General features: G+C 53.0%; 1 protein-coding gene across 3 annotated transcripts in view; it reads right to left on the bottom strand.

Annotated features, from left to right (window-relative positions):
• Sulf2 (sulfatase 2) overlaps positions 1-26,764 on the bottom strand; it is an 84,931-nt gene that overhangs the window by 38,775 nt on the left and 19,392 nt on the right. For all 3 annotated transcript variants that reach the window (XM_041670608.1, XM_041670607.1, XM_041670609.1), the window contains exons 2-3: positions 20,777-21,042; positions 5,690-5,929 (exon numbers count right to left, since the gene is read on the bottom strand). In XM_041670608.1, coding sequence (XP_041526542.1) covers positions 5,690-5,929; positions 20,777-20,951 — 415 coding nt within the window. In that variant the 5' untranslated portion in view covers positions 20,952-21,042. The remainder of the gene's footprint in view (positions 1-5,689; positions 5,930-20,776; positions 21,043-26,764) is intronic.

The following is a 26,764-nucleotide window of genomic DNA, read 5'->3' as shown; positions in this document are numbered from 1 at the left end:
GAACCATAAGGTAAATATCTGCATTTTCTGATGGTCTTGGGCAACCCCTGTGAAAGGGTCATTCGACCCCCACAGCGGTCACAACCCACAGGTGGAGAAGCATTGCCGTAGAGGAAAAGTATGGAGGTCCCGAGGTGTGTGCCCGATCCACTGACTGAGCAACAGGAAGGAACCCCTGTGGGTGGAGCTACCAACAGGGATCGGGGAGGCCAAGATGGACAGGAGGGGCACTTCCTAGGAACCCCGCGGCAGCTGTGAGGGTCTCCATTCTTAGCAGACAGCAGCAGAGGTCCTGATGGGACACCACACTGCTTGCTGTGTGGAGGATGGAAAAGGACCAGGAAGGAGAGACCTTGAGGATGACGGTGGGACAGAGAAGCCTGGGGGATGGGATGGGGAGACGGTGGAGGGGCTCAGACATGTTTTAGGAAGAGTAGTGTGGGGGGGGGGTGGTGGACTGACTGTGATAGGAAGGACGAAAAATTAAGCCTGGCTCCAAGGACTTGGCCTGAGTGAACGGAAGTTGGAAGTGCTAAGGGAGAGCCAGCGAGCAGCCCTAGCGAGGGGAACAGTGAACAAAGAGGACAGGCTGGGCATGGTGGGTTTGACACAGGGGACCCCAAGAGAGATGCCAGCGGGAAGGCTGGGCATGGTGGGTTTGACACAGGGGACCCCAAGAGAGATGCCAGCGGGAAGGCTGGGCATGGTGGGTTTGACACATGGAGATCCTAAGAGAGATGCCAGAGGGCAAATCGGGCACGTGAGTTTGACACATGAGGACCCTAAGAGAGATGCCAATGCACAGGTGGACACAGTCTGATGGGGCTCACAGTAGGACAAGGAGGTAGCAGAGGGGGCTGTCACAGAGGGAAAGTAATATGGTGGGTGTCCTTCTGACTTGAAGCCTCTTCAGGGCCATATGCACACACGTCTGCCTTTATGTAGCAGTGATTGTCAGGGTGCTTAGTACCAAACCCTCCACAGGCTGGCCTCTGCAGGTATTAGCACACCAAGGCTACAGGGTGGCGACCACCCACAGTCAATAATGGAACCTAAGTCCTCAGTCGGTGTCCTTCCCCAACTCTGTGAGAAGAACGAAAAGAACTGGGCTACATAGTACAATCTGAAAACAGCGCTTGTGGTCGTTTAAATGTAATTGGCTCCCATATCATAGGGAGCAGCACTATTAGGAGGTGTGGCATTGTTGAAGTGGGTGTGGCCTTGTGGGAGGAAGTGTGTCACTGTGGGGGTGGGCTCTGAGCTCTCTTATGCTCAAGACACTCCCAGTGTCATAGTCCACTTCCTGTTGCCTTCTGATCATGATGTAGACAGCAACATGTCTGCCTGCATGCCGCCATGCTCCCCGCCATGAGGATAGTGGGTTGAACCTCTGGATTGTAAGCTGCCACCTCAAGTAAATGGTTTCCTTTATAAGAGTCGCCGTGGTCATTGTCTCTTCACAGCAATAGAAACCCTAAGTGAGACAGCACCCCAAGGAGAGCCTGACAAAATGCGAGCGTCTAATGAATGGTTTGCTCCAGGTTCCCCAGAAACATTCTAGAACATGTGTGTGGGGGTGCACAGGGTGCACCACCATTGCCACTACAGTCTAGCAGCCATGGGACCATGTGGGGTTGCTGAACTCAGATGGCTGTATGGAGAGGGAAGACCTTAGCTGTATCTGGCTGTTAGAAAGTGCTGGAAAAGGCTCTTTATCCCCCACAGCAGTATCTGGAAATCTGAGTTCGGTGCTCCAGTCTCCCTACCTCCCCCAGAGCCCACTGTGTCTTGTCAGGGATTTACGCTGGGGACATGCAACACAACTAGGACTGCTGGTGGCTCACCCTGGGTTGAGGGGGCCGAGGACCAGGAACACAGGGAAATGATGAACAGGCTGCGGGTGCTTATATACAGGATATGCAAGCTTCTGATTTGACGGGAGCCATAGCCAGAAACTTGCATTAATCAGTGGATGTTTATCGTGCTGAAACCCAGCACCTTTGGCTTCAACCCTTGTCTGTCCCTCACAAACATGGATGATCCAGACGCAGGCTAAGGTGACTGAGCAGTGGAGCCTGCTGGTCTTTTAAGAGAGGCGGGACATGAAGTTAACTGGAGTGGCGCCAGAAGACTACCGGACCAGTGACCGACAATAAGCCAAGCACGCTGTCAAACACAGCCACGAGGTAACACACACAGCCTGGGGGAGACTCAGCTGTCAACAGGGGCCAGAGGGGTCCTCAGAGAGAGCCAGGCTCCTCGGATCCCTGGGAAAACGTGTTGAGATGAGGACATGAGAGGACCTCATGTCACGACACCTGACATTTGTGGCACGAATTACATGTTGTCCAACAGAGACTTCATAGTCTGCGTGCTTCAAACATCAACCCATTGCAGTTAGTGCTAAACCTTCATTAACAGTGTGGGCTGGGGTGGGGCTCAGTTGGTAGAGTGCTCCCCTAGCATGTGGGGGCTCACACAGCACCACATTTACTAGGGAGGTAGAGCAGTTGGATCAAAAGTTCAAGTTCAGTCCTGGAAATACAATGATTTGGAGGAGCATATGCAAGTCTCTGTCTTAGAAATTATTTTCAAAAAGTGCTTTCTTCGTTTATCTTATGTGCATGAGCATTTTGCTTGCATGCACAAATGTGTACCATCGTGTGCCTGGTGCTCACGGAGGTCTGATGAGGGCACTGGATGCCCTGGAACTGGGGTTACAAATGGTTGTGAGCCACCATGTGAGTGCTGGGAACTGAACCTCGGCCCTCTAGAAGAAAGGCCAGTGCTTGTTCCTAACTGCTGAGCCGTCTCTGCAGTACCCCCCCCCCCCCAAAAAAAATTGGTTTAAAATAGGTTCTCCCACAGCTAGGCTGTCCTTGAACCCCTTAGTGTTGGGAGGTTACATGAAATACTGGGTCAGCTAGCTTTCTTTCCTTTTCCCTCCTGCCTCCTCCATCCATCTCTTCCTCCCTTCATCTCTTCCTGACCAGCCTCAAACTTAGTATGTAGCAGAGGTTATCCTTGAACTCCTGAGCTTCTGGCCTCCATCCTGGGAGCTGGGATTACAGACTTGCATCACCAAGCCTGACTGTAGCTTCATTATTTTTCTTTAAACTGGCTCCATTAGCAGCCCTCTGCACTGTGAACATTGGCACCTATCTTCCTCAGTTCAGCTGACCTTTTGGAGTCAAGGGCATCACTAATACAAATGGTTAAGGACAGAGGTGTGACTGAGAGTCTCCTCCCCACTCAGGATCTGTTTTCAGCAGCACAAAGACCTACCTAAAGGAAAGACTACATATCTCTAAGGTTCTTCTGTAGCCATGTGAGCCCACGGATCTTCATCCTCACCAGTGGGAAGTAAGGAGAAATACGGGGCTGAGCTGTGGACCAGATCCTGGATCAAGGCCACCAAGGCAGCAAAGGATTCAGATTGAGAGCCATAAGCAGCAGGTACCTCCATTCCCTCAGCCAGAATTAACCCTAACCCTAGAAGCCACATGGATGCTGGGTTTAACCTGACGCACAGCCAGATAGGACAACTGACTGCCTGTCCCTGGGGACACTCGGAGTATAAAAATAAACACGTGTCATACAAATCTTAGCAGTGAGCCCCAGCCTCAACCCATGTTTTATATTCTTATTTTGAGATAAAGTCTCAATTAGTGAATTTGCCCCTGATGACCTTGAACTTGCGATCCTCCTGCATCAGCCTCCCTAGCAGCTGGGATGACAGGCCTGGCATGATGACCGTCTGTTTTCCAGGTCATTCCTTTTCTCTGTTTCCCGTGTGACTCCGACATGGACTTTCACTCCGTCATCAGTTTCTGTTTTGATCATGCCACAAACTTCTCATTTCAGGACTCTTCCAGAACCCTTTGTGGGGCTGTGGTCTTTCTGCCTACCAGGTGACTAGGCTGACGAACACTTTTGGGGGCCTTACTATCCACCTGGTTTCCATGTTTACATTTCAGCCAGAGCTGTTGAGGACACGTGAACCATACCTGTCCACAGCCACAACATCTTCTTTGGCTCATAGCATTCAATTTTAAAAAAATAAATAAACTGAGCTTCTCAACATTGAGAGACTTCAATCAAAAAAACTTCAAATGCAAAGACAGTTGAGGGTTTCAAATTGGGGCTGGTGTGGGTATCATTTCTAGTCCTGAATGGCAGGTGCGCCCTCCAATAGACACCGCCACCCTGCTATGTCCCCACCTAGCCCAATTCCAGCGAGTTCAGGCCTCCCAACCATCTAAAGCACTGGCCTGCAGTGACCTCTAACAATGCCTCTGTAAAGACCCCAAACCATCAGGGTCTGCACCCTCAAGGCTCGCCCATGTGGAGGAGCCAGTTCCTACAGCTGAACCCGCTTTTGGGAGGGTTCCCATGGTGGGAGGAGCATGGCATATAGGGAAAAGCACCACCCACTCCCACTGGGCACCCGAGGGGCTGCCCAGCCCCAGCCGCTGCAGGTCAGCTACAGGAGGTGCCTGGCCCCTCCTCACTCCTACTCAAAACAATATCTTAGCACTAAGAGGCAAGTAGGTCCCTGGGCTTGCAACATCTGAGCCATATTATCTGGTTTCACAACTGCTCAGGCTGCTTGCCAAGGTAGGAGAGTGTTTGTTTGGTTTTTTTAAATTCAAGCAAGTTCAGTGAGTTGAGTCTAGAGAATTTGGCAAGGGGGAGGTAGCCGGGTAGGGAGTATAGCATGACCTCAGACACGAACCTAGTAAGTGGCCTTTCGAATTTGCCACAGAAGCTTTGTCAAGTAGGAACACAGTACATTCCACCTCTGACAGACATATGAGTGTGGACGAAGGTCTCTCACCATGGCAACCCTTTCCTTCGTCATCCTGGTTACTCCCACAATGTACCCACGAGTCCCATGTCTACTCCTCTCTAACTTCAACCTCAATATTCTGGAACCTTTTCTCAGGCAGATGGCTGGTCTCAGTCAAGAAAATAGTTCTGAACAGCTTTAGAAACAAGCCTCAAACTCATGCAGGGATTATCTTGTGGCCTCCCTGTCAGAGAATTCGCAATCTCCCTGGACTCCCCATGTTGTAAAAGCCCAGTTTCTTTGAGAAGGTCGTTTTCAGAACCCACTGCAGACACATCTACTTTCTACGCATAGAAATGAACTTGGAAATTCAATGGGGGATGAAACCCATTCTGTTGGTGATCCAGACTTGATGTGGGATTCCCCTCTGTATGCTATGAATAACATTGGTTAATAAAGAAACTGCCTTGTCCTGTTGATAGGGCAGAACTTAGGTAGGCAGGTGGGGGGGAACTAAACTGAATGCTGGGAGAAAGGAGGCAGTGTCAGGGAGAAGTCATGTAGCCCCACTGGAGCCAGATGGAACTTTATCTGGTAAGCCACTGCCACGTGGTGATACACAGATTAATAGTGATAGGTTAAATTAATATGTAAGAGCTAGCCAATACGACGCTAGAGCTAATAGGCCAAGCAGTGATTTAATTAATACAGTTTCTGTGTGATTACTTGGGGGGGGGTGGCTAAGCAACTGGGAACAAACAAGTGGCCTCTTTGCAACACAGACTTATGGTGGGCACCCGTGCAGTATGGGCATCACACCCAGATGCTCACTGAGGGCACAAGAGGCCACCTACCCATTGAGGAGACCCCCTCAGCCAATACCCTCGCCCTGGTCCTCACCTGTCCGGTAGCCTGTGCTGTTGAGGTACACGGCGAAGGTGCGGCTCTCGTGCTGTGCCTGCCAGGAGGGCGAGGAGCAGTTCTCGTTGTTGGTGTAGGTGTTGTGATTGTGGACGTACTTGCCCGTGAGGATGGAGGAGCGAGAAGGGCAGCACATGGGCGTAGTCACGAAGGCATTGATGAAGTGTGCCCCACCCTGCTCCATAATGCGCCTTGTCTTGTTCATCACTTGCATGGAGCCTGCAAGCAAAGGGCACTGGTGAGTCATGTGGTCTGCTAGCGGGGACCAACTTAGGGGGCTCCCAACCCTAAGCCTGGAGCTGCAGGCAGGCTTAGGAAATCCATGGGCTGCATGGGCCAGATCTCCACCCCAAACCCAACCAGGAAGGCCCCGGTCTCAGTCCCACTAGAGACTGTGTTGAATAAAAACCTGGTTTTAAGTATCTTTGTTTGTTTGTTTGTTTGAGATAGGGTTTCTCTGTAGCTTTGGGACCTATCCTGGAACTAGTTCTTGTAGACCAGGCTGGCCTCGAACTCACAGATATCTGCCTGCCTCGGCCTCCCAAGTGCTGGCTGGGATTAAAGGCATGCAGCTAGGACATTCCATCTGTCAGTTCAGGGCCGTGGATCAGAAGTTGAAGGGTTTCATCAAATAAAGACTCAGACAGAGCGAAGGAGGTGGCTCAGTTGGTATCATGCCTGTCGCACAAGCGTGAGACCCTCCCAGCACGCATGTGAAGAAAGCAGGTGTGGCACACCTAGGCTCATCTATAACCTTGTTCAGGAAGAGGAAAATGGGGGGCGGGAAAAGAGACAGGAGGCTCTCATTGCTTGATGGCATCAGTTCTAGCCTGTGAGCTTTGAGTTGAGTGAAGGCATTACTAACTAGCTCATACTCCACAAAGCCCAGGTTGGCGTCACACCTGCCGTGGTGAAAGATGATTTTGATCCTCCTGCCTCCGTGTCCTGAGTCCTGGGATCACAGGCCTCCATCACTATTCCTAATTTATACCGTTCTGTGGGTGAAACCCAGTCTTGTCACACTAGGCAAACACCGCCACCTGAGCTACATTCCCCACCTGTGTAGCCCTGACTATCCTGGAACTCGCTCTGTAGATCAGGCTGCCCTCAAACTCAGAGATCCACCTGCCTCTGCCTCTGGAGGGCTGGGATCAAAGGCCTGCACCACTATGCCAGGCACACAGTGGGGTGTTAAGCTCTGACTTTTAGCTCAAATGCATCAGGAGCTCTGGAGTTGGCCACACTCCGCAGCACACTCTGCAATGGACGTCGGATCACATGCATCCATCAGGTGCTGAAAGCCTCTGTTGTCGCCTGCTAATTGATCTGAGCTTTGGGACCACTGCCTGTCCCTGGGGTGGAGAGCGGTGTCCATGACGGGCATTTCTAACACATGGGCAATGTCTCGGGCTGGCTATTGCTAGCACATATGATACGCAAAGTTATTTTTCAAAGCATCCCTTTCTGAACAGGAAGTACAGGTGGGGCACTTAGTGACAGGTGGGGCCATGGAGTGGGGAGGGTGGCAGATGAGAGCAGATGGTGAATGTCACCTTCACCAAGCCCTGGTGATGGTGTCCTGGGGAAGTGCAGGGTCACCATGCTTTTGACTCGTGGCTTTAGCAAGGGCCCCTTGAGGACAGAAGTGATCTCTTATGGCATTGATGGGATGCCACAAGGCGTCTCACCAACCCTCAGAGATGTCCCCTTTGGGGGGCTCCAGGGGAGTTTGCTGTCCACACCTGTTCACACACAGGGATGGGGAGTGGAACTGTGACAGGCAGGTGGCCCTAACTGGCTTCTACTACTTGAAGCAATGTCAGCTTCTGGGAGCAGTAAGAGCCTGTTCTTTATAACATGGATCTGCCCAGTGGTATTAGTGGTAGAGTTCTGATGAGAACTGGGACAGAAGCTTAGCAAACACCATGGTGCAAGCCAGAATCTTCCACTCCTGATATCACTGGCTGTCCACTGATAGCTGGTGGGCCACATCTGGTCAAGTTCTGGAAGTCCCTACCTTCCCTCCAGCTACTCAGGCGATATCTGGCGGCTCCTGGGCCAGCATGCGAATGCTCTGCCATCTGTTGAGCCTGCCCTTTCTTTTTGGAGCATATATCTATCACTGGACCTTGCCAGGTGATAGCCCCTCTCCCCAGGACTAGGATCACTGCTTTCTACTTGGGTGACACCCCCAGGATGTAGCCAGTACCCTTCCACTTTAACCAGCGTCTCACCATTCTGTAGCCACAGGACCTCTGCTTTGTCCACAAACCAACTAAGAGCCCCAGGCCTACTCCTTCCTCTCTGTAGAATATGGTTCCCAATACTCATGAAGCTGTACAGACACAGACACAGAAAGACAGACACACACATACACAGAGAGACATAGACACATACACAGAGAGACAGAGACACACATACTCAGAGACAGACAGACAGGAGCAGACACATACACAGAGAGACAGAGAGGAGAGAGACAGACACACACACACACATACACAGAGACCAGAGAACACAGACACACACATACACAGAGAGAGAGACAGACACATACAGAGACTGAGAGAGAGAGTCATACAGGCACGCACACAGAGACAGACAGACACATACACACACACACACACTCTCTCATGCCATCTTCTTCAAAGGTTCCCAGTGGCACCTCCCCTAGCTATGTGCGCTCCTCCCTGGCCCACTGTTTCCCACCTTCCCCTTGGTTTGGGCTCGTGGCCCCATGCTGCCATCTGCGACACTTCCTTTTTGCCCAGCATCCTGTCCATAGTTCCTGGGCCCCAGGACTGCCACACCCCATAGTTGCTCCTGCATTATTTCTCTGCCATGGATCCCTTGTGCCATGGGTGGAATGGACCCTCCACGGTTCAGACCTCCCAAGAGAGAACTGAACAGCTGACGGCAGGGGCTCAGCGTCTCAGCATTTGGGGACCTAAGTTGGTTCCATAAGCCATCAGACCCCCTCTGGAGGCCCAAGAAGCACCCCCCCCCCCAAAGCTGTATTGACACAAAGTCAACAGGCTTTGGGGCTGCCTCTTATGTTTTAGGGCTGGAAGCTCAGGAGGCTTCCATGCCCCCTGGGGAGCGCCATGCCGTCACCAGACCTGGCAGCTGCCGGTGGGGAAGAGCTGGGTGGGTAGTCAGTTATAGGAGAATAATTCTTAGGGCCAAAATGACACAGGGGTCTGTGCAGAAAAGCACACACACTATGGCTCCCTTGCAGACAGTGACCTGCTTTACTGAAAGGGCCCAGTGTCGGGCTATAAAACCCACTTCTGTAATGGGAAAACACATGAGCTAATGGCTCAGAGGGCTAACAGCCCTTGGCTGGGAAGACACAGCCACACACAGGGGAAGGGGGCAGCTCTCATGCTTCATGTGAAGCGGCCAGCCAACCTAAACGTGGTCTGTCCAACATAAACCTGGGGACGTACAGATCAAAACAGGCATCGTTTCTTTCTGTGATCAAACCGTCCCACCACACAGAGCCAGGGTGAGGTTATCCTAACATCTCTTGGTGTGAGTCTCCCCTCCCCCACCGAGGGTCTTAAACTTCAGGGCCCCCAAATGCCTAACTGCCAGATGTGATGTCCCCACAACCCGCAACTGCTCAACCTTCTTGTGAACGCTGCATAGGGGCACCTAGCCTATCACTTGTGTGATCTGTGTGTGTGCACACTTGGGCAAGCCCAAGGTAAAGGACTGGTGTCTCCCTCAATTGCTCTCCACCTGATCTCTGCATACAGGGCCTTCACTGAACTCAAACCTCACAGGCTAAAATGGATGCCATCAAGCAATGAGAGCCTCCTGTCTATCCCTCCCCCATTTCCCCTTCCTGAAAAAGGCTACAGATGAGCCTAGGTGTACCATACCTGCTTTCTTCACATATGTGCTGGGGGGGGGGGGTGTCTCACGCTTGTGCGACAGGCATGTTATTAACTGAGCCACCTCCTTCACTCTGAGTATTTGATGAAACCCTTCCACTTCTGATCCACAGCCCTGAACTGACAGATGGAAAGCCCTAGCTGCATGGTTTTGATGCACTATTTGCAAACAAGAGTCAGGGGCTACTGGGCTGGCAGATCACTAAGCCACCTTCCATCTCCCGACACGATGACATCTGCCTGTAACCTCAGCGTTTGAGAGGGGGAGGCAGGCAGATGAGAGGCCACCCGCAAGTTCACACCCACCCACCCCCACACACACACACCCACCCACCCCCCCACACACACACAGTGTTTGTTGATCTAGCGCGGGAGATTGTCGTCTCTGGCTGAGTCGGCTTGTGTTTACTTTACAGTATTGACGAGAGAACCCAGGCCTTAGACAAGACATCTGCACCGAGCCTCAGCCTCATGTGTTCTTGTAAAGACTTGAGTCAGAGCAAGGGCCACCCATGGGAACTTAGCAGTACCAAGGATTTCTTCCTTCCCTTTTATGTGTGTGTGGACATGTGTGCAGCAAACACTTGTATGTGGAGGCTGGAGGTTGACACTGAGTGCCCTCAGCTGTTTTTGAGACAGGGAGATCCACTGAACCTGGGGCAGGCTGGTGAACCTCAATGATTTCTCTGTCTTGGCCTCTCCAGTGCTACCTGGCTTTTACGTGGGGATGGAACTCCGGACTTCACGTTTACATGACGATCACTTTTAACAACTGAGCCATCTCGCCACCCCAGAGACTTTCAGGACTGAAAACATGAGCCAACTTCTGCCATTCCTGGTGCCAAAGCAGTTCCTGTCCAATTCCTTCCCCAGAGGCCTGTTGTCCTGGGTTTGGGGTGGAGCGGGCACCACCCCATGCAATACCCTCTGGCACTTTGGATGATACCTAAGGAGATGATGCCCACCTATGCTTACTTGTTCTACCTTGTGGGTAAACAGAGTCTTTGAGGGCGGGGCCTCCTTGGGAAAGTGGTGGGAGGTAGACTGGGGTGGGGGACAAACACAACCAGAGTCAGTAACCTCAGAGTCCTGACGCTAATCTGCATGGGAGCAACTGAGCACTTGCCTGGACCATTGCCGTAGACTGAAGTCATCTGCACTGTCTTCTCCCCTCAGTAGCCAGAGAGCAATTTCTAACAAATTAAGTGATATCATCGTGTTCCTTCAGGCACCTCCAGCAGACACCTGCCTCCTTCACAGTAAGAGCCAAAGTCCACCTATGGTACAGAACCTCAAAGGACCTGGAAAGCCCTGTCCTGATAAGCCCACCTTTCCCTCAGGCCGGCTATGCTAGGCCCTTCTTGACACAATGGGAAGCACAGGCTTCTTAGGACCTGTGTTCCAGCTGCCATAGTTCCAACCCCCATTACATTCTGGTTTCTTCAAATAGAGCCTCTTTAGAGGCTCCTGCCGGGTGAGCCCAATCGCCTTATCCTCCCGGCTTATCTCTGCTGACTCCGGAGGAAGGGCTGTCTTTGTTCTGAGTTATTTCAAAGTTTCCAAGAGCTGGATCAGGGACTGAGCACACTGCGGGACAGAGGGCGAGCCTCTATGCCCATGGCCTTCCGACTCGGTTTTTAATCTTGGCCATAGATAACCCAGCACAGAATGTTCCAGTGGGAGCTTTTGGCCAAGGACCCCTTCTCTGCAGAGACCACAGTGCCTGCGGCTAACAGGAGCAGTCACAGCTAAAGGTCACAGTCAGACTGCCGGAGTACTTGGGCACATCTTTTTAGTGTCGGCAGAACGTGGTTCCCTACCCGCATTTTGAAAACCAGGATGTTGTTCTGGGATATCATGAGGGTTTCCAGGGCACTTGATTTTCTGGCACTGTGAGCTTTTTCCTCTGTAACAAAAACTAAACGCCACGGCTTGGAGGCCATGGGGGAATGAAGGTGGGCACGCAAATACTCTCAATCTAAACGCTTCTTTCTGACCATGGGGACCTTTCACTACAGTGGAAGAATCATGGTCCCAGGCACTGCCAACGGCTGGGGTAAAGTGCCAGCCACGCAAGTGTGAGAACCTGAGTTCCATTCCCAGGACCACATAAAAAGGCCAGATGTGATGATATGTGCCTGTAATCCCGGCGGTGGTATGTGTGTGTGTGACTGCATGTCTCTATATGTACATGTGTGAGTGGTGTGTCTGTGTGACCATGTGTGTGTGTGTATGTATGTAACTGCATATGTGTGTATGTGGTGTGTCTGTGTGTGTGTACAAGTGAGTGGTGTGAGTGTGTGTGTGTGTGTGTGTGTGTTGGTTGTGGTGGTGGAGGAGTGGGGAGGATCAGGAGTTCCAGGTCATCCTTAGCTGCATGGCAAGTCGGAGGATGCCAGGGTTATGTGAGAGACCCTGTCTCAAAAACCAAACCAAACAAACAAAGCAGAGCCGGGAATGTGGTTCAGTGATAGAGCACTGTGCCCAGCACACACAAAGCCCCAGGTTCAAACCCCAGCACATGAACTTAGAGACACTAATGGAGTGTTGAGAAATTGAATTGATGACCCTTTCTTGATGGACCCATGGACAGGTACCAGATGAACCCCTTCAGGACCAACCAATCCCCCGACATTTCCTGTGTAGCAATGGCCTGGAATGGGCTGGTTGTGGCTAGAAATACCACAGCTTACACCCACTATCTGACTGCTTCTACTCCTGTTGAAGGGTACCACTAAGCAGATGTGGAAGGGACCATTCTGCTGCACTTAAAGACCTGCCCCCACCCCAGTGCAGATGGGGAAGAAAGAATGTAAGGTCAGGCCAAGGGCAAGAAGCACCTCTGTCCTGCCCTACCCCGAAATCGCAGAGGTCAAGACAGCCTTCACCTATCTTTAAGTGTCTCTGGAATGGCTATGTTGAACGGATCTCCCTTTAGGCCACCTGCTCCCAGAAACACTTGAAGAACCACTTTAGGAGATGAGACATCCCAGAATAGCTCTGTCCCCGGCAGGGGGTGAGAGGGTGACCTGGGGGGGGGCAGGCACCAGTAACACCCAGAGGCAACATCTTGGGTGGAGGAGGGAGCTGAGGCTCAGAGTGCACTAGACACTGTCGGCTTCAGGCTCGCAGTCAGGAACCAAATGAATGGCACAGGACTCTAGGCATCTTAGCCAGTGGTTTCCTGGCTGACAGTGTCAAAGGAACCCTTCTGACTCTGGGGAATTGCAAAATCAAGCTGGTGCCACAAACCCCCAAACCAATCAGGCAGATGCGGAGGAAGCCATGCTGCTGAATGCGGAGATGGAAATTCCAGAGTCACGCTGTCAATTTTCCCCTCGTTCTCCGCGGCTCTGCTGTGGAGGCTTCTAGGAGAAAACTCCAATGGGGGTCTCAGTGGAGAAAGAGGACTGAGAGACCCCCAAGAGGGGCATGGCAGGGTGTGAACTCTACATGACTCATCCCTGCTCTCGGAGAGACTGCTCACCAGGGAACATTCAGACACAGCAATCTTGCCATGCCAGGTAAGTATTGAAAGAGATAGCACTTGCTGGAGCTGCCCCAAATTTGGCAAGGGAGGGAGGGTCACAGAGCCAATTATCCTGTCACTGAAAACAACACCTGCAAAGCAGTTTTGTTTGTGGGAAACCTTCATTCTATCTGTGGCTGGCTAGTTAACACAGGCTAAGTCATTTGGGAAGAGGAACAGCAATTGAGAAAAAGCTTCTACCAGATTGCAAGCCCACAGAGCGTTTTATTGGCTGGTGATTTATGTGCGAGGGCCCAGCCCACTGTGGGTGGTGCCATTCCTAGGTGGTGGTCCTGGTTTCTAAAGGCTGCAGGCTCAGTGAACCAGGGGAACAAGCCAGGGGAACAAACCATGGGAACGAGCCAGTAAGCAGCATTCCTCCAGGACTTTTTGCTTCAGTTCCTGCCTGCCTGAGTTCCTGCCCCGACTTCCCAGGATGATGGACTACAGGCTATAAGATGAAATAAATTCTTCCCTCTCCAAGTTGATTTTGGTCACTGTTTCATTAGCACAGCAATAGAAAGCCTAGCTAAGACACCATCGTTCACCCTCTAGCTCTCTCTGCATGAGGTACCATGATTGACCTGATTCAGGTCCTCTTAGAAGTCTTCCCCTCTGTTCTGTACCACCTGCCTGCTGCAATCCCCCTGCCTAGCACAATGCACTGCCCGCCCAGAGGCAGAACTGGGGGTCCACTGCTGTCCTCCTTCAGCAACCTGCTCAGCATCACCAACACTTCCCATCTCCCCTCGCCCTTTGCGGGTCTCCCTACTTCCCATTCTCACCCTCAAGCTGGCCCTTCCCCAGCCACAGGTAGAGCCTTTCCCAACAGGGCTCCTGGTATCTGACCTGCTCAGAACATGTTCAAGATCTTCCATCGGCCTCGTATCGAGATCTTGACCCTCATGCACGGCTCGCTTGGGTCTACATATCTCCCGTGTCCTCTGCCTTCCCTCCCCAGCCTGGGCAGCAGTCTCTAAGACCCTGGTGAGACTGTGCCTGCCGGCTCTGCACCCGCCACCCTGCCCACAGTGCTCTTTCTGGAACCGTCCATCTGGGCAACCACTGTGTGCTGTACATACAGCTCACTGCTGAGGCGCTGTCCCTGCTAGGACCCTTGCCTTTGTCCTATTGTGGCTCAGACCCCAGCTGCCCACCACCACCTACGTCCTTGTTTTCCTTCTCCATGGGTCCGCTTCCATCTCAGTGCACCTAGCCCACAATGGTCTCTTGTGACCAGTATGTAGCTAGCACTCACCTTTGACCTCTTCATTCTTTGTCCCCAGAGAGTGGCCAGCACCAACAAACTCCCAAACCCTCTGGTTTTTAACTCATGGGAGGTCCTGGCAGGAGATCAGAGAAGGAAATCGAGGCTTGGCTCTGAATTCCTCCTCCTTCCTCCCTGTGGTGTGGGCAGAGGGTATGGCAGTGTTGGGCAGCTCTGCCTCTGGGTTCCGGTAACAGCCCAAGGGTACAGCACCGAATCCAGAGCTATCCTCACACACCTGAATACAAACCAAGATGATGTCCCTTGGGACTGCTGGGTGTGGCCCTCAGAGACTGGACTTAACTTACAGTTTTACCCTTTCTGCCCTTTGCTCTGTTTCCTGTAGCCAGGCTGGCGGCTGTCACAGCTGGAGCTCCAGCAGCTGTTCTGAAGCACAAGGTGGCCTTGAGACAGATGTGACACAGCAGGGATGGTGGAGTGGAAAGCCGGGGGCGTAGGAGACATCCTTGATGTCACCACACCAATTCTGGACCACCGACCTCCAGACATGTTTATGTGATAAAGAAGCGATGCTAAGCTTCATTTTCTTTTCCAGTAGGCAAGCCTAATTCTGGCATGCTTTCTTTCTGGAGTTCAAGGGACCCTGCCCCATCCCATGCCCCTCAACACCCCGTGTTGATGTGTTGATGAACAGAACTAAAAAATCTCATAGGAATGCACTTGGGCGTTTGAACCCAGGGCGGGCCATTCCTGAGATAACCTGCATCCAACATGCCTTCTTTCCGCTGCTAAGTGGGGGTAGGAATGCTGGGAATGGATGTCGGTGGTGGATGAAGCTGCCCTGAACTGCAGCCTAGAATCCGGGTGTGTCGTCCTAGGCTGCCTGCCATCTGGCCTCCGTGAGAACCTGGGGCTTCCAATCCATCTCTTGGTTATCAGTTGGCAGCATGGGCGTACTTTCCTCATTTCCCAGATGGAACATGGGAAGCTAGGCTGCCAGGCCCTTCTTTCCCAGGCCTGTTTTGTATACGAAGTGGATGTCAGAGCTGGGGACCTGAAGTCCTCAGCATCTCACCGAGGTGCAAACAATCCTAGAAGCTGTACCCTGTCTCACCCTCCCCACGCCACACCTGAATCCCAGAAATCAAGCCTCGCCTTCAGACTCGACCATGGCTGCGCACGGAATGGCTCCTTCCTTGCCACTGCCACTGAGTGTCCCCATCAACTTATCCTGACTGCTTTGAAGTCCTAGATCTTGGACTTGTTCTCCACTGGTGTGGCTTTGCCTCCGAGCCCCAGCACCCCCCACCATTGCAGCAGAGGCTTCGCTTGGCTTCTCTACTGCCTGGACAGCCATAGACCCCTCGCTGGACACCTGCCTTATTCTGTTTGCAGTCTCTTCTGCACAGATTGAGATGTAAACCAACTGTTTCCCCTGCTCAGGGCTAGCCACTGGCATCCATCCTTACCTGAAGCTCAAGTCCTCTCTCTGGCTCAGAGCCCTATGCCCTGGCACGACCCATGCTACCATCACTACCCCTCCGACTTCCCACTTCCCGTGCCCTGGCTCAGGCTGCCTTGCCACTCAGTCAGCCTGCCGTGAATATCTCTGCCTTAGGGCCTTTGCGCCAACCATTACTGCTGCTTGGCGGCTCTTCCCAGGAGTCCCCTTGACAGGTTCCCTGACCTTTCTTGATCCAATGTCCCCTTTATCGATGTGATCACCCTGGATAAAGTTACAGGTCCTCCTTCCCTCTGTGTTTGACTTCTGTCTCTTGTTCTCACCACTGTCCCATGTCATGTGCTATGTGTGTTGTCTTGGTTACTGACATGCATCTGCACTAGAACACAAGCCCCGTGTCGGTCAAGATTCTGCCAATTTTGTTACTCAGTACTCTGGCTAATAACAGGTGCTCAGGGAATGATGATGCAAGGAACGAGTATGGTCCACATGTGCATCCTGCAGCAGACAAGACGCATCCTGCTGCAGACAGAGATGTGTATGGGAGAAGCCTGAGTACCTCCTGACTTGCTCTTATCTTCCGGAGTCAATGCCTAAATTCCCTTTAGGGAAACCCGCCCAGTTTCTCTTAATCCCAGTCCAGGGGGTTGCTGGGCAGGGTAATGGCTGATGGCTACACTGGGCTTTATTTGGGAAATGCTAACATCGGCTTAGTGAGCTGGTCTGAAGGCAGCTTGGAGGAAAGCAGGGTGCCACATAGAGACTGGTGACATCTGGAGGGACACGCCTGGGTCCAAATGCATCTGAAGCTCGAAGTACGCCTGAACCTTTTATTCCCCTGCCTCAGTAAGTTGCTGGTCCTGGTTTGCACCCACACTGCTTGAACTGAGTTCCAGGAAGTCCCTTGTAACTGGAAGAGTCAAGACCAATGGGCTGCGACTGTGCCTGTCTGGCTTTGTTTTGTTTTCGAGATATGCAGCCCAGGTTGGGCTAGAACTTTTGATCCTCCTGCCTCCACCTCCTGAGTGCTGGGGTGACAGGCATAAACTACTATGCCTGGCTTCATTTATGAGCTCTCATATCTGATGAGACACCTGTCCCTACAGCACCTTAGTGTCCCTTCTAACAGGACCACACAGCTGACCTTTGCCACCTCTGATGGAGCAGCCATATCTAAGAGCTCGTGTTTGGACAATGCATGACTCCCCCTGGACTCTCAGATTCCAGCTGAGCCCTGGAGATGTCCTGGAGTTGGCCCATATCCAATTCACTTGGCCAGCGCTAGCAGAACCCAGCATCTCCTTGGCCACCATGGATGCAGCGCTGCATGTGACAGCACTGTGATGTCATGTATGACTCCAACCCCACGTCCTGCTGATGCTCCTGTGTGCCCTCGCTTACTAATGTTCTGGGGACCAGTCCCCAGCACCCAGCACTCCCAGGTGACAACCAGGGAACTGGAGGCATGCCAGAAAAGCAAGGTAAACACAACAGCAACCATGAGCTAGAAGGGGCCCCTCTTCTCACTGGGTGCTGATGAGAGTGGACAGCTGTCCCCGCACAAGATTAGCTCTGCTGAGAGGCCTCCAGCCAGAGGCCCTGTGGAGCCGCCTCACAGACAAGCAGAAAATAGCAGTTGATGAATTTTTCAGGACCACCCTCGGCTTGGCCAACTGTGAGCTAATGTGTTGGGCTTTTGGGGAGCATGCATTATTGATCTGGGTCTGTCTGGTTTATAAAAAGCCCATCAGCCCCCCAACTACCTGCTTCCCACCCCACATTCCTCACAAAGACTCAGTTTGGCTTGCTTAGGACACTACCTGTGGGGAGGTGACAGTCGGTGGGCACCAATCTCTAGCATCTAGGGCCGCTGGAGAGAGCTGTCGTAGTACAGAATATGGGAGGCCCTGTCCCCACTGACGGGTTCTCTGAAATTTCCAATAAGATGCCTATCTGCAGATTCTGCCAGGGAAGGTACTTGCGACAGTTAAGCATCAACATGGACACTCTTCGGACATCCCTCACCTATCCCAGAAACCGGCTGAGCAGAGCAGTGCTAAAGGCCACCGGTTCTCAGTTCAAAATCCTGTTTCACCACAACTTAGCTGTGTAACCCAGACATGTGGTTTGTCATCTCTGTGCTTCACTTTCTCCAATGGCAAGACGGAGGGGGGGATGGGTATCTACTTAGAGTCAGTCTTGGTTTATCCTCTTCCCATTTCAGCTCATCCACAGATCCCTGACTTGTCCTGAAAGTCAGCATTTAGTCTCTACTGGCTCAGGTCCCACACCCGTGCATCCAAGTATATATGTATACAGCCCTGCCCACCCCACTCTGAGCCTTCACCCTCACCCACCTTGCTCCTGGAGGGCCTGCTGGGAAACCTCTGCTTCTACTCTTGTCCCCTGATGTCATCAGAACAGCAGAGGACTTCTGTGGCAACTCAGGTGAGGCCACAGTCCCTCCCAGTTGCCTCACTAAGAATGACACTGGGTGTGGTGGCTCATGCTTGTTGCTCCAGCACTCAAGTGGCTGAGGCAGGAGGATCTGAGCTCAAGGCCAACTTGGGCTCCATAGCCAGAAGAATACCCAATTGTCTCAGAAGAATACCCACGATCCCTCTGTTCCCTCACTGTGGTCACATTGTCACATGCCCCATGGGTCTGGTCCCAGTGGCTCCCCCTGCTCTGCCTCAATATTTCCCATTGCAAAGTCACCCTCCCCCAGGCCCAGACCCTTGCAGAGCAAATACCTATTGCTTTTGTTAAAGCTGTGCTGCCTGACTGAGTGGCCATGTGGGGTGCTTCAGGTGCTGTAACACTCGTTCCAATAGCTTGAGAGCCACAGGAAGGAGCCCAGGGGCCAGAGGGCAGGTACCACTGCAAGCATATCGGCTCCCACCCACAGCCTCGTATTGCAGAGCTCCTTGCCAGTGATCAGGAGACCAGTGCCCTGTACGTCAAGCTGTCGATAAATCTCTGAACTCTCACTGCTTCCAGGCTTTTTCTGCACTGATAACGCCCAGACACAAAGCCACGCTTGGGGTTCTCAGCACCCACTGTGCCAACACCGGCTTAGGTTTGTGCAAGTGGCCTTTTTGAGTAGTTAAAACACAGGCGTGAGTTGCGAAGATCCACCTTGTAAGTCATTCCCTTCATTGCCACCAACTGTATCCTGATGTCTTCAGAAAGCAGACAGGAAAGAACCCACCCTTTACCAGTTCAGCAACAGGCAGTCCTTACCACAGCCCTAGTCTCTGTCAATCTCCCTTTCCAGGCTCCAGCCGTATCTACTTCCTTAATCCTGTCCCAGGGCCTTTGCATGTGCCATTGCCTTCACAACCGGGGACACTTGCCCTGGATTTTCACAATACACAGTAGTACAGATGATGAAGAGGGACGACAGCTAGCTTCCAGGACAAAGAGATCACACGTGAGTGTACACTGTGCACGTGTCTGGAGCCCCTGAGAGGTGGCCAGTCCTAACCAAGACACACACCTCCCAGGCATTGAGAGCAAGGTAAAGATAGACAAAGCATTCACAAGTAATTTGCTCAACTGATCGCACTTCAGGTATAGTTTGCATATGGGGTTAAACAAAACGTTACTGCAACTGATCTCACTAGCTTCCATCTATCTATCTATCTATCTATCTATCTATCTATCTATCTATCTATTCCTTTTAATTTCTGGGCCTCCTGCAGCCCAGGATGGCCTCCCACTAGCTACCTATTCAGTGATGACCTTGAACTTTTCATCCTTTTGTCTCCACCACCCTAGTGCTGGGATTACAGTTCTAGGTCACCACGCCTGGTGTCTGCAGTGCTGGGGATTGAACCCAGGACTTGGCACCAGCCAGGCAAGCGCTCTACCCAATTGAGCCACACCCCAGGCCACTTGCATTTGTGGCTCATGACAGACAGTTGTCCCTCAGTGCTGGGGGACCAGGTTCTGACAGTGTTCAGGCCCTCGTGTTAACGGATGTGCTTTTTGCTAATAAGTTGAACCCCCTTATTCACCGAGATGACCAGCGACACTGGGTGCTGGGCACAGCTGTCCAACTGTACCGCTCAGGGAATAGTGAGAACGGAAAATGCTGGTACATTTTCCGATGTTTTTTTTTTTTAGATTTATTTATTTATTATTATGTGTACAGTATTCTCAGTATTCTGTCTGCATGTATGCCTGCGGCCAGAAGAGGGCGCCAGATATCATTACAGATGGTTGTGAGCCACCATGTGGTTGCTGGGAATCGAACTCAGGACCTTTGGAAGAGCAGGCAGTGCTCTTAACCGCTGAGCCATCTCTCCAGCCCCCATTTTCCGATGTTTTTAATCTGTGTTTGGTTGAGTCCGCAAATGCAGAACTGAGGATACAGAGGGCTGAGTGTTCCTAGGGGGGCAGCATGGATATGGGTTCAGTCGGGGAGGAAGCCATACAGTGACTTCAGGGTGAGAAGATGCGGGGGTGGGAGGAGGGGGAGAAATAGGGCCCCCTGGGAGATGCCACAGAGGTGAACAAGAACAGATCTGGATTGACTCTGGAGCCCCCTTCCAGTGGCCTCAGTTTTGGGGTTTCTTATTGGTGCAACAGAAAGAAGGTTTTTTGTAGTAGAGGGAGCAAAAGCCTGTGACAGTTGCTCAGAAGGGAAGGGAGTGGGGATGGCTTAGTTTTCAGCCAAGGCCATGGGCCAGTAGCTTGGGAGAGCAAAGTGGTCAACAAGAACAAAATTATCTCAGTCTCTTTACCCCTATGTTGTAGAAACTGGGGAACCACTCTTCATTAGAAGTTGGGGATCCCCATTCTTGAGGGACCCACAGTTATATCTGTGGCACCCAAGGTTATATCTGCTTAGAAGCCACTTAACTGCCTGGCACCCGGATCTTCCGAGGGACTGTGAGGACATGGCACCTCTAGAGCCCCAGGTATCCTGGCCAGCTCGGCTACTTACCCAGCTCCACGTCCTGGTCATCCGTGAGCACTAAGATGATGTTGGGCCGGATGTTCCTGCGGTCCCTCTGGAAGCGGCCTTTCAGGCGAGGATGGGACAGGAAGGCTGAGCTTCCAGCCAGCAGAGACAGGAGCGCGGTGGACAGCAGCCATAGCGGCAGGCCAGGGGGTGCCATTGGCGTGGTTTCTGGTCTGTTGCTTCCTCCTAGATGCAGAGGCTGCGGTGGTGTCTTGTGGATGGGGTTCCTTCCCCTCTTCCCTCAGGATCTGAAGGAGGAAAGGGATAGATGGGAGTCAGTGTACTGGCACACTGCCTCGCACAAAAGAAGGGCAAGGGTAGTCTTGCCCATGTTCTAGAACAGTGGGAATGCAGTGTGGGCTAAACTAGAGAAGCGTTGACAGTTGGCTTGGGGACAGATCAGCAGCAGCAGAAGTGTCCCCAGGTAGGTCAGCCTAGCTTTGGCTGACCCACCCACTTAGACACAGAAGGGGACAGGCCAACAGCACTTCTGTCTGGCCCTTCCCTTCCGGTCCCAGCAATGGGCTACTTGGGTCGCTAGGATGCTTTGGGCTGTGTGGCCATTGGTTCCGGTATTAGATGCGCCCTTCTGGGGCTGTTGTCCCCACAAACAAAGAAACCCCAGTTTTCCCAGGGACCAAGCTAAGTACAGGGCCATGTGCACATGGGTGAAAGGGCTCCTCTCAAGGTAACAACCGCAGAGAAGGCTGAGGGAGGAACTGGCACATCCCACACTAGTCTCAAGTCATCCTTAAGCCCAGGCGACAGTACCTCCAGCAAAGGTGGGTGAGGGAGATGGGAACGACGGCCCTGCAGAGAGGCCTCAGCACCCACTTTGCTGGGGGGAAAGAGAAGGGAAGCCATCAAGAAGTCAGGACACACCACCACAGCCGTGACCTTGGAGGAGTCTGCCGGTCCTGCTGACCATGGCGGTAGGGGACCCAGCAACAGGGCGCTCAGGGCGTCCTCTGGCCCCACAGGGTTATGCTGTCGCCACCATCACACCCACCCTAGGGCTGTAAGAGTGCCCAGGGGTGTTCTAGCCTTCAGGGCGGCTGGAGGGAACTTCCTAAAATGGCAAGTAGATCCCCTGACGCAGCAGGGCAGCGTGTGCTAGCAGCAACTCAGATGTAGGGCAAAAGTGGGGGAGGAGGACCTGCTTCTGGTTGTGCTGGCTCAAGGCCCTGGCTGCTCAGTCTTATACTCAAATGTCCTCCTTTGAGGGCCAACTCTCACGCACCTCTCCATCCCCGCTGGCTTCCTTCTGTTGCTGGACAAGATGGGGTCATTTCTACCCCCTGACTTTTTGACCCTGGCCTTTTGTAATCACGGTAAGAGCTTTGTCTTCGTCTGACCAGCTCATTCCGCTTCACCAAGTCTAGGCACTACAACAACCCCTCCACCGGCCCCCATCCAAGTGCTATTTTATCACCTGCTTGATGTTCCCCAATCAATCACCACACCTTGAAATGAGCTTACTTCCGGTGATACACACACACATCCCACCCCCGCATCCCCCACACAGGAGGGACAGCCCCAGGAGGACAGAGATGGGGCTTTCATTGGTTACACCTGGGTCCCCTGTACCTTGGGCAGTGTCTGGTGCAAAGAAAGAGCTAACCAGAGTAGAGATTCCAAGAAACTCTGAATTCTGCAGAGTGGGGTCTGCCAGACTCCAGAAGGCCATGCCACAGCCTGGGTCTACACAACTCAGAGGCCTAGGGCACCCACAGGCTTCTCCAGATACTTCCGAGGGCCCCCAGGGAGAAACTTGCCACGCTGGTTCTCTGGATGGTGCTAACACTAGAGAGATCCCGGGGAGGTCTGGGTGGGCGCTGTTCACCCTTCCCATCTCTTCCTAAGGAGCCATGCCTGCTTCCGCCTCTGTAAGGGCCAGCCGGACTCAGATGTTCTTCCTCCTTCTGCTCCCCATGCCCACTCTCCACCCCCTGCCACACACAGGGCAGTAGCCCCCCATCAGTGACCACAGTTCTGCTGGGGGCCCATGGGGTACTCCCTCCTCTTGTCTCTTGGTCCAGGATAGCTATGAGAGCCCCAGAGGCTCTCCTTGCTGCTGGTGGAGCCCTCCTGACCTCTTAACTGTCTGTGGTCATCTCTCCCACTGTGCTGTGAGTACCTGGTTCCAACCCAGGTGTCAGGATAGGCTTATAGGGGACAATGTCTCCTTGAGCATTTCATTTGCCTTTCCCCTGGGCGATGGTGGTGGTGGTGGTGGGCGGGAGTGGGGTGCAGGGAGGGGGAGGGACTGTGAGTGGCTCCCACTGCCTACCCCAAGTCCTGGGCTGGCCTGCAAAACAAGCGCCACAGGAGCTGGGGAGAGTCATGACACCAGGCCACTGAGGACACAGAATGAAATGAAGTCTGGCATGGTCACTGAGGGTGGCACCCAAGAGGGCAGACACTGGCTAGCTGCCATACCACAACCCTCATCTGCCACCAGAAAGAGCCAATGCAGTGGCCTCTCCGAGCTACCCTGAGTGACAGTTAAGAGCACAGACCTTTGAGTTTCTTGCCTAGTCACTTAACACTGCCGTGCCTCAGTTTCCCTATCAGACATCTGGGAGTGAGGGATGAAACAGGTCACCCAGAGGCAGAAGCAGAGCTTTCACACTGCAGTGTGAGCCATCTCTGGGCAGTGGTCACCCTTCTGCATGGGTTTCTTAGTCCTTTCCATGACCTGGGGACATGGGCTCTCCTCCTCCCACGGCATTCAAGCATACAGACTCATTGTCCCCACTGGCTTCCAGAGAGGACAGCAGAGGACATCTGAACCTTGCCCTCCTGACTGCCTGGTGCCTCCTCTTACCCTAAAGCTGTCACCCCCCACCCCCACAACTTCTTCCATCCAATGCCTCATTCCCCATTCCTGTCGCCCTTCAACTAGTTCTTGCTAACCAACTGTAGGTTTTCTGTTGTTTTGGAGAAAGGATCTCAGAATGACCTTGAATGTGCCAGGTAGTTGAGAGTGACCTTGAACTCCTGAAGTTCCTGACCCTACCTTCTGAGTGCTGGATTACAGGGGTGTATCACCGTGGTCTATACTGTGCCAGGGATCAAACCCAGAGTGTGCACATACAAACTGAAAACTGGGCTGCCCCTTGGTCCATGACAACTTCAAACAGCCTCATAATATAAGACAAGTGAAGTAGCACGTGCCTGTCATCCCAGCACTCAGGAGGCTGAGGCAGGAGGATCGCAAGCTTGACTCCTGTTGGAGTCAGTTTCCTCCTCCTCCTCCACCACCACCACCACCACCTCCTCCACCACCACCTCCTCCACCACCACCACCACCACCACCACCACCACCACCACCACCACCACCAATCAATAAACAAACACACATTTCTGAAATGGAAAACTCTTTCACCAAGTGTGACTGGAAGCAGCCATCCCTTCCCTGTAGAGTGGCCCTGGGTACTGCTTGCCCCACCAGGGCCCTCTCAAACACTCTGTTCTCCTGAGTGAGGATGCCAGCTGGTGCCGGATGAAGCCAACCCACATGGTCACTCAGTCTGGAGGGAACAGGAGGCCGCACATGAACAGAGTGGGCTCCTCCTCATGGTGCTGGCTCCTGAACTACTCCCAGTCAGGGTCGGCCTCCCAAAGGGCTGGGTCTATCCAGAAGCACAGACTTGTGGGTGAACGAGAGTTCCAGAAATATACCCGCATGCTTCTACAGCTACCTGGTCACCAAGAAGTGAGACAGCCCTGAGAGAATCCCCACAGGCTGCCCTACAGGGCCTCCAGTGGCAGCTGGCCAACCAGGACTCACATGAGCAAACACTCCTGAGACTCCCAGCTCGCATTGCCTGGGGCATTCCCACTCTGAGGCTTCCCAGCTGCCAGCCCATCTAACATGCAGGACTGTCCGGTGACATCATACCTATGCTGTGGATGAGGAAAGGAAAACACAGCACACTAAAATCACTTTCCCCAGACTGCAGGTTCTGGGTAGACAAGGGTTCAAACCCAGGCTGGATTTGATCAGTGTGACGGAACCCTCTGGAAGCAGGTTTGTAAGCGGCTTCCTAAGAGGCTCCCAACCATAGTAGCTCCTGCCCAAAGGGTGGGCAGGCACCTCCCCCCCCCAGGGCCTTTTAAAGCTATCAGTGTGGTGGGGGTGGAGGCAGATGTCCCCTGCTGGGCTGCAGGCCCAGCTCTGGCTCTGCACGCTGGTCTCAAGGAGCCCTTCCTCCCTCCGGATGGAGTCTGCAGTTCCGCAACCCAGAGCTGCGGCATGAGAGGGGCTGATTATCTACCAGCCGGGCCATCTGTGGGTCGATTTTTGATGAATCCCCCCACTACCCCCACCCTGAAGGCTTCTCCTGGCTCTGTGCCCGCTCTCTGGACAGAGAAGAAATCAATTAACAATGACACAGGAGTCTGTCTCCCTTTTCTTGGTAAGGGGACACAAAGCAGTGGCACAGATCGCCTCTGAGTCCCGTTCTGGCTCAGGGCATTCTGTCACTGCGCAGGCCATTTCGCCCATCAACTCCTCCCAAGCCTGCCCAGCCCTTTCTCTTCTCCCCAGGTCTTCTTGCTGGCCCTTGGCAAAGGAACCCCAGCCTAGCTAACTATCCCTGGAGACACCGTGACACCTCCAGAACCACGCTCCACTCTACGTGGGAACAGATCTTGGTGTGGTGGCAGGTCCCTGGCTATGGGGAATTCCCAAGGTCTCACTCAGGGGACCTAGAAAGGCCTAGATGGGCTGCTTTCTTCTGTGGGTCTCTAAGTCCCACAAGAAGGAAGGAGACACGCATGTAGTTGACAGGGTGGGAGAGGATGAAAGGTCAAAGTGGAGGAAGGACCAGTCTGGAAGACACTCCCCTGGGAGGTAGAAGAAAGAAAGAAAGCAGAGACACCTAGAAACTGAACAGAGCCCTGCCACATACCGGGGACCTCTTGGATATAAAGTCGGGTGTTCAGTGGCAGGGGAGTCCCACCAAGACAGTGACGCAATCTCTTAGCGGGTTCCACTCCTGCTCTTGCTTGCTCACACAGCGGTCAGAACGCCACTGAACAAAACCCAGAGCCTATTTTTACTGAAAAGTCTTCAAGTGCTCTACCCCACCCAGGGTAAAACCCTAAAGTCCCCAGAGGCCACCAAGACCCTACACGATCTGACCTTTGCCCCGGCCCTTTCCATCATTTCCCACTCCTACACGTGGCTCCATCCACACGGCCTCTGGACATGCCTGGCCCGTCTCCACCCCAGGACCTTTGCACTGGCTGTTCACCCAGATATCTCCCCAGCCCCGTCCCTCTTTCCTCCCGGTCTTTGCTCACATTCCACTGAAGTGGAAGTACACCAGCCATTCCACCTGCCAGTCTCCCTACAGAACGTCCCCTCCCTGAAGGCCCAGATCTCTGCCCGTCATAGGCATCTATTTCTGTGTCCCCAGCACCAGCAGGTGCTCAAGTTATTTCCTGGACTTAGCAGGGAATGCCCTCCCACCTGCCTCCTGGTAATAAGCCCTCCACTGTGCCCAGAGGCCACTGTGGCTCCCTGGGGCTGCTGCAGGGAGGGCCGCTGACCCACTGAGGTGGTCATGTGCCACATGTCTGACCAATGAGATACCGGGTGCCCGCAGAGGCCCTGCTCTGATTGTGTGTGTGTGTGTGTGTGTGTGTGTGTGTGTGTGTATTTTGGTGATAACGGGTAGGCTAGCCAGGGCTGTCCTTCAGAAGGGAGTGTACCCCCCCAACACCCTGAAAGAAAATCGTGGGGTAACTAGAGTCACTCGGTGCTTGCCGGGACTTTGCACAGTCCTAGGCATCCATCCCACGTTAACTCACCCACATACACAACAGCAGGGTTCAGAGGCCTGGTCTAGGAAGCTGAGGTGGGAGGGGCTTGAGAAACTGCCATGAGTCACACTGCTTGCAACCACACACACTCCCTGACCCCCAAGAAGTTCCTCAGAACAGATCTCAACAGAGGGTTCG

Source organism: Microtus oregoni, unplaced genomic scaffold, assembly GCF_018167655.1.
Source record: "Microtus oregoni isolate MIOR12 unplaced genomic scaffold, Mior012 000020F_ref0000438, whole genome shotgun sequence".
Lineage (NCBI taxonomy): Eukaryota > Metazoa > Chordata > Mammalia > Rodentia > Cricetidae > Microtus > Microtus oregoni.
This window is presented reverse-complemented; position numbering and strand designations above follow the sequence as displayed.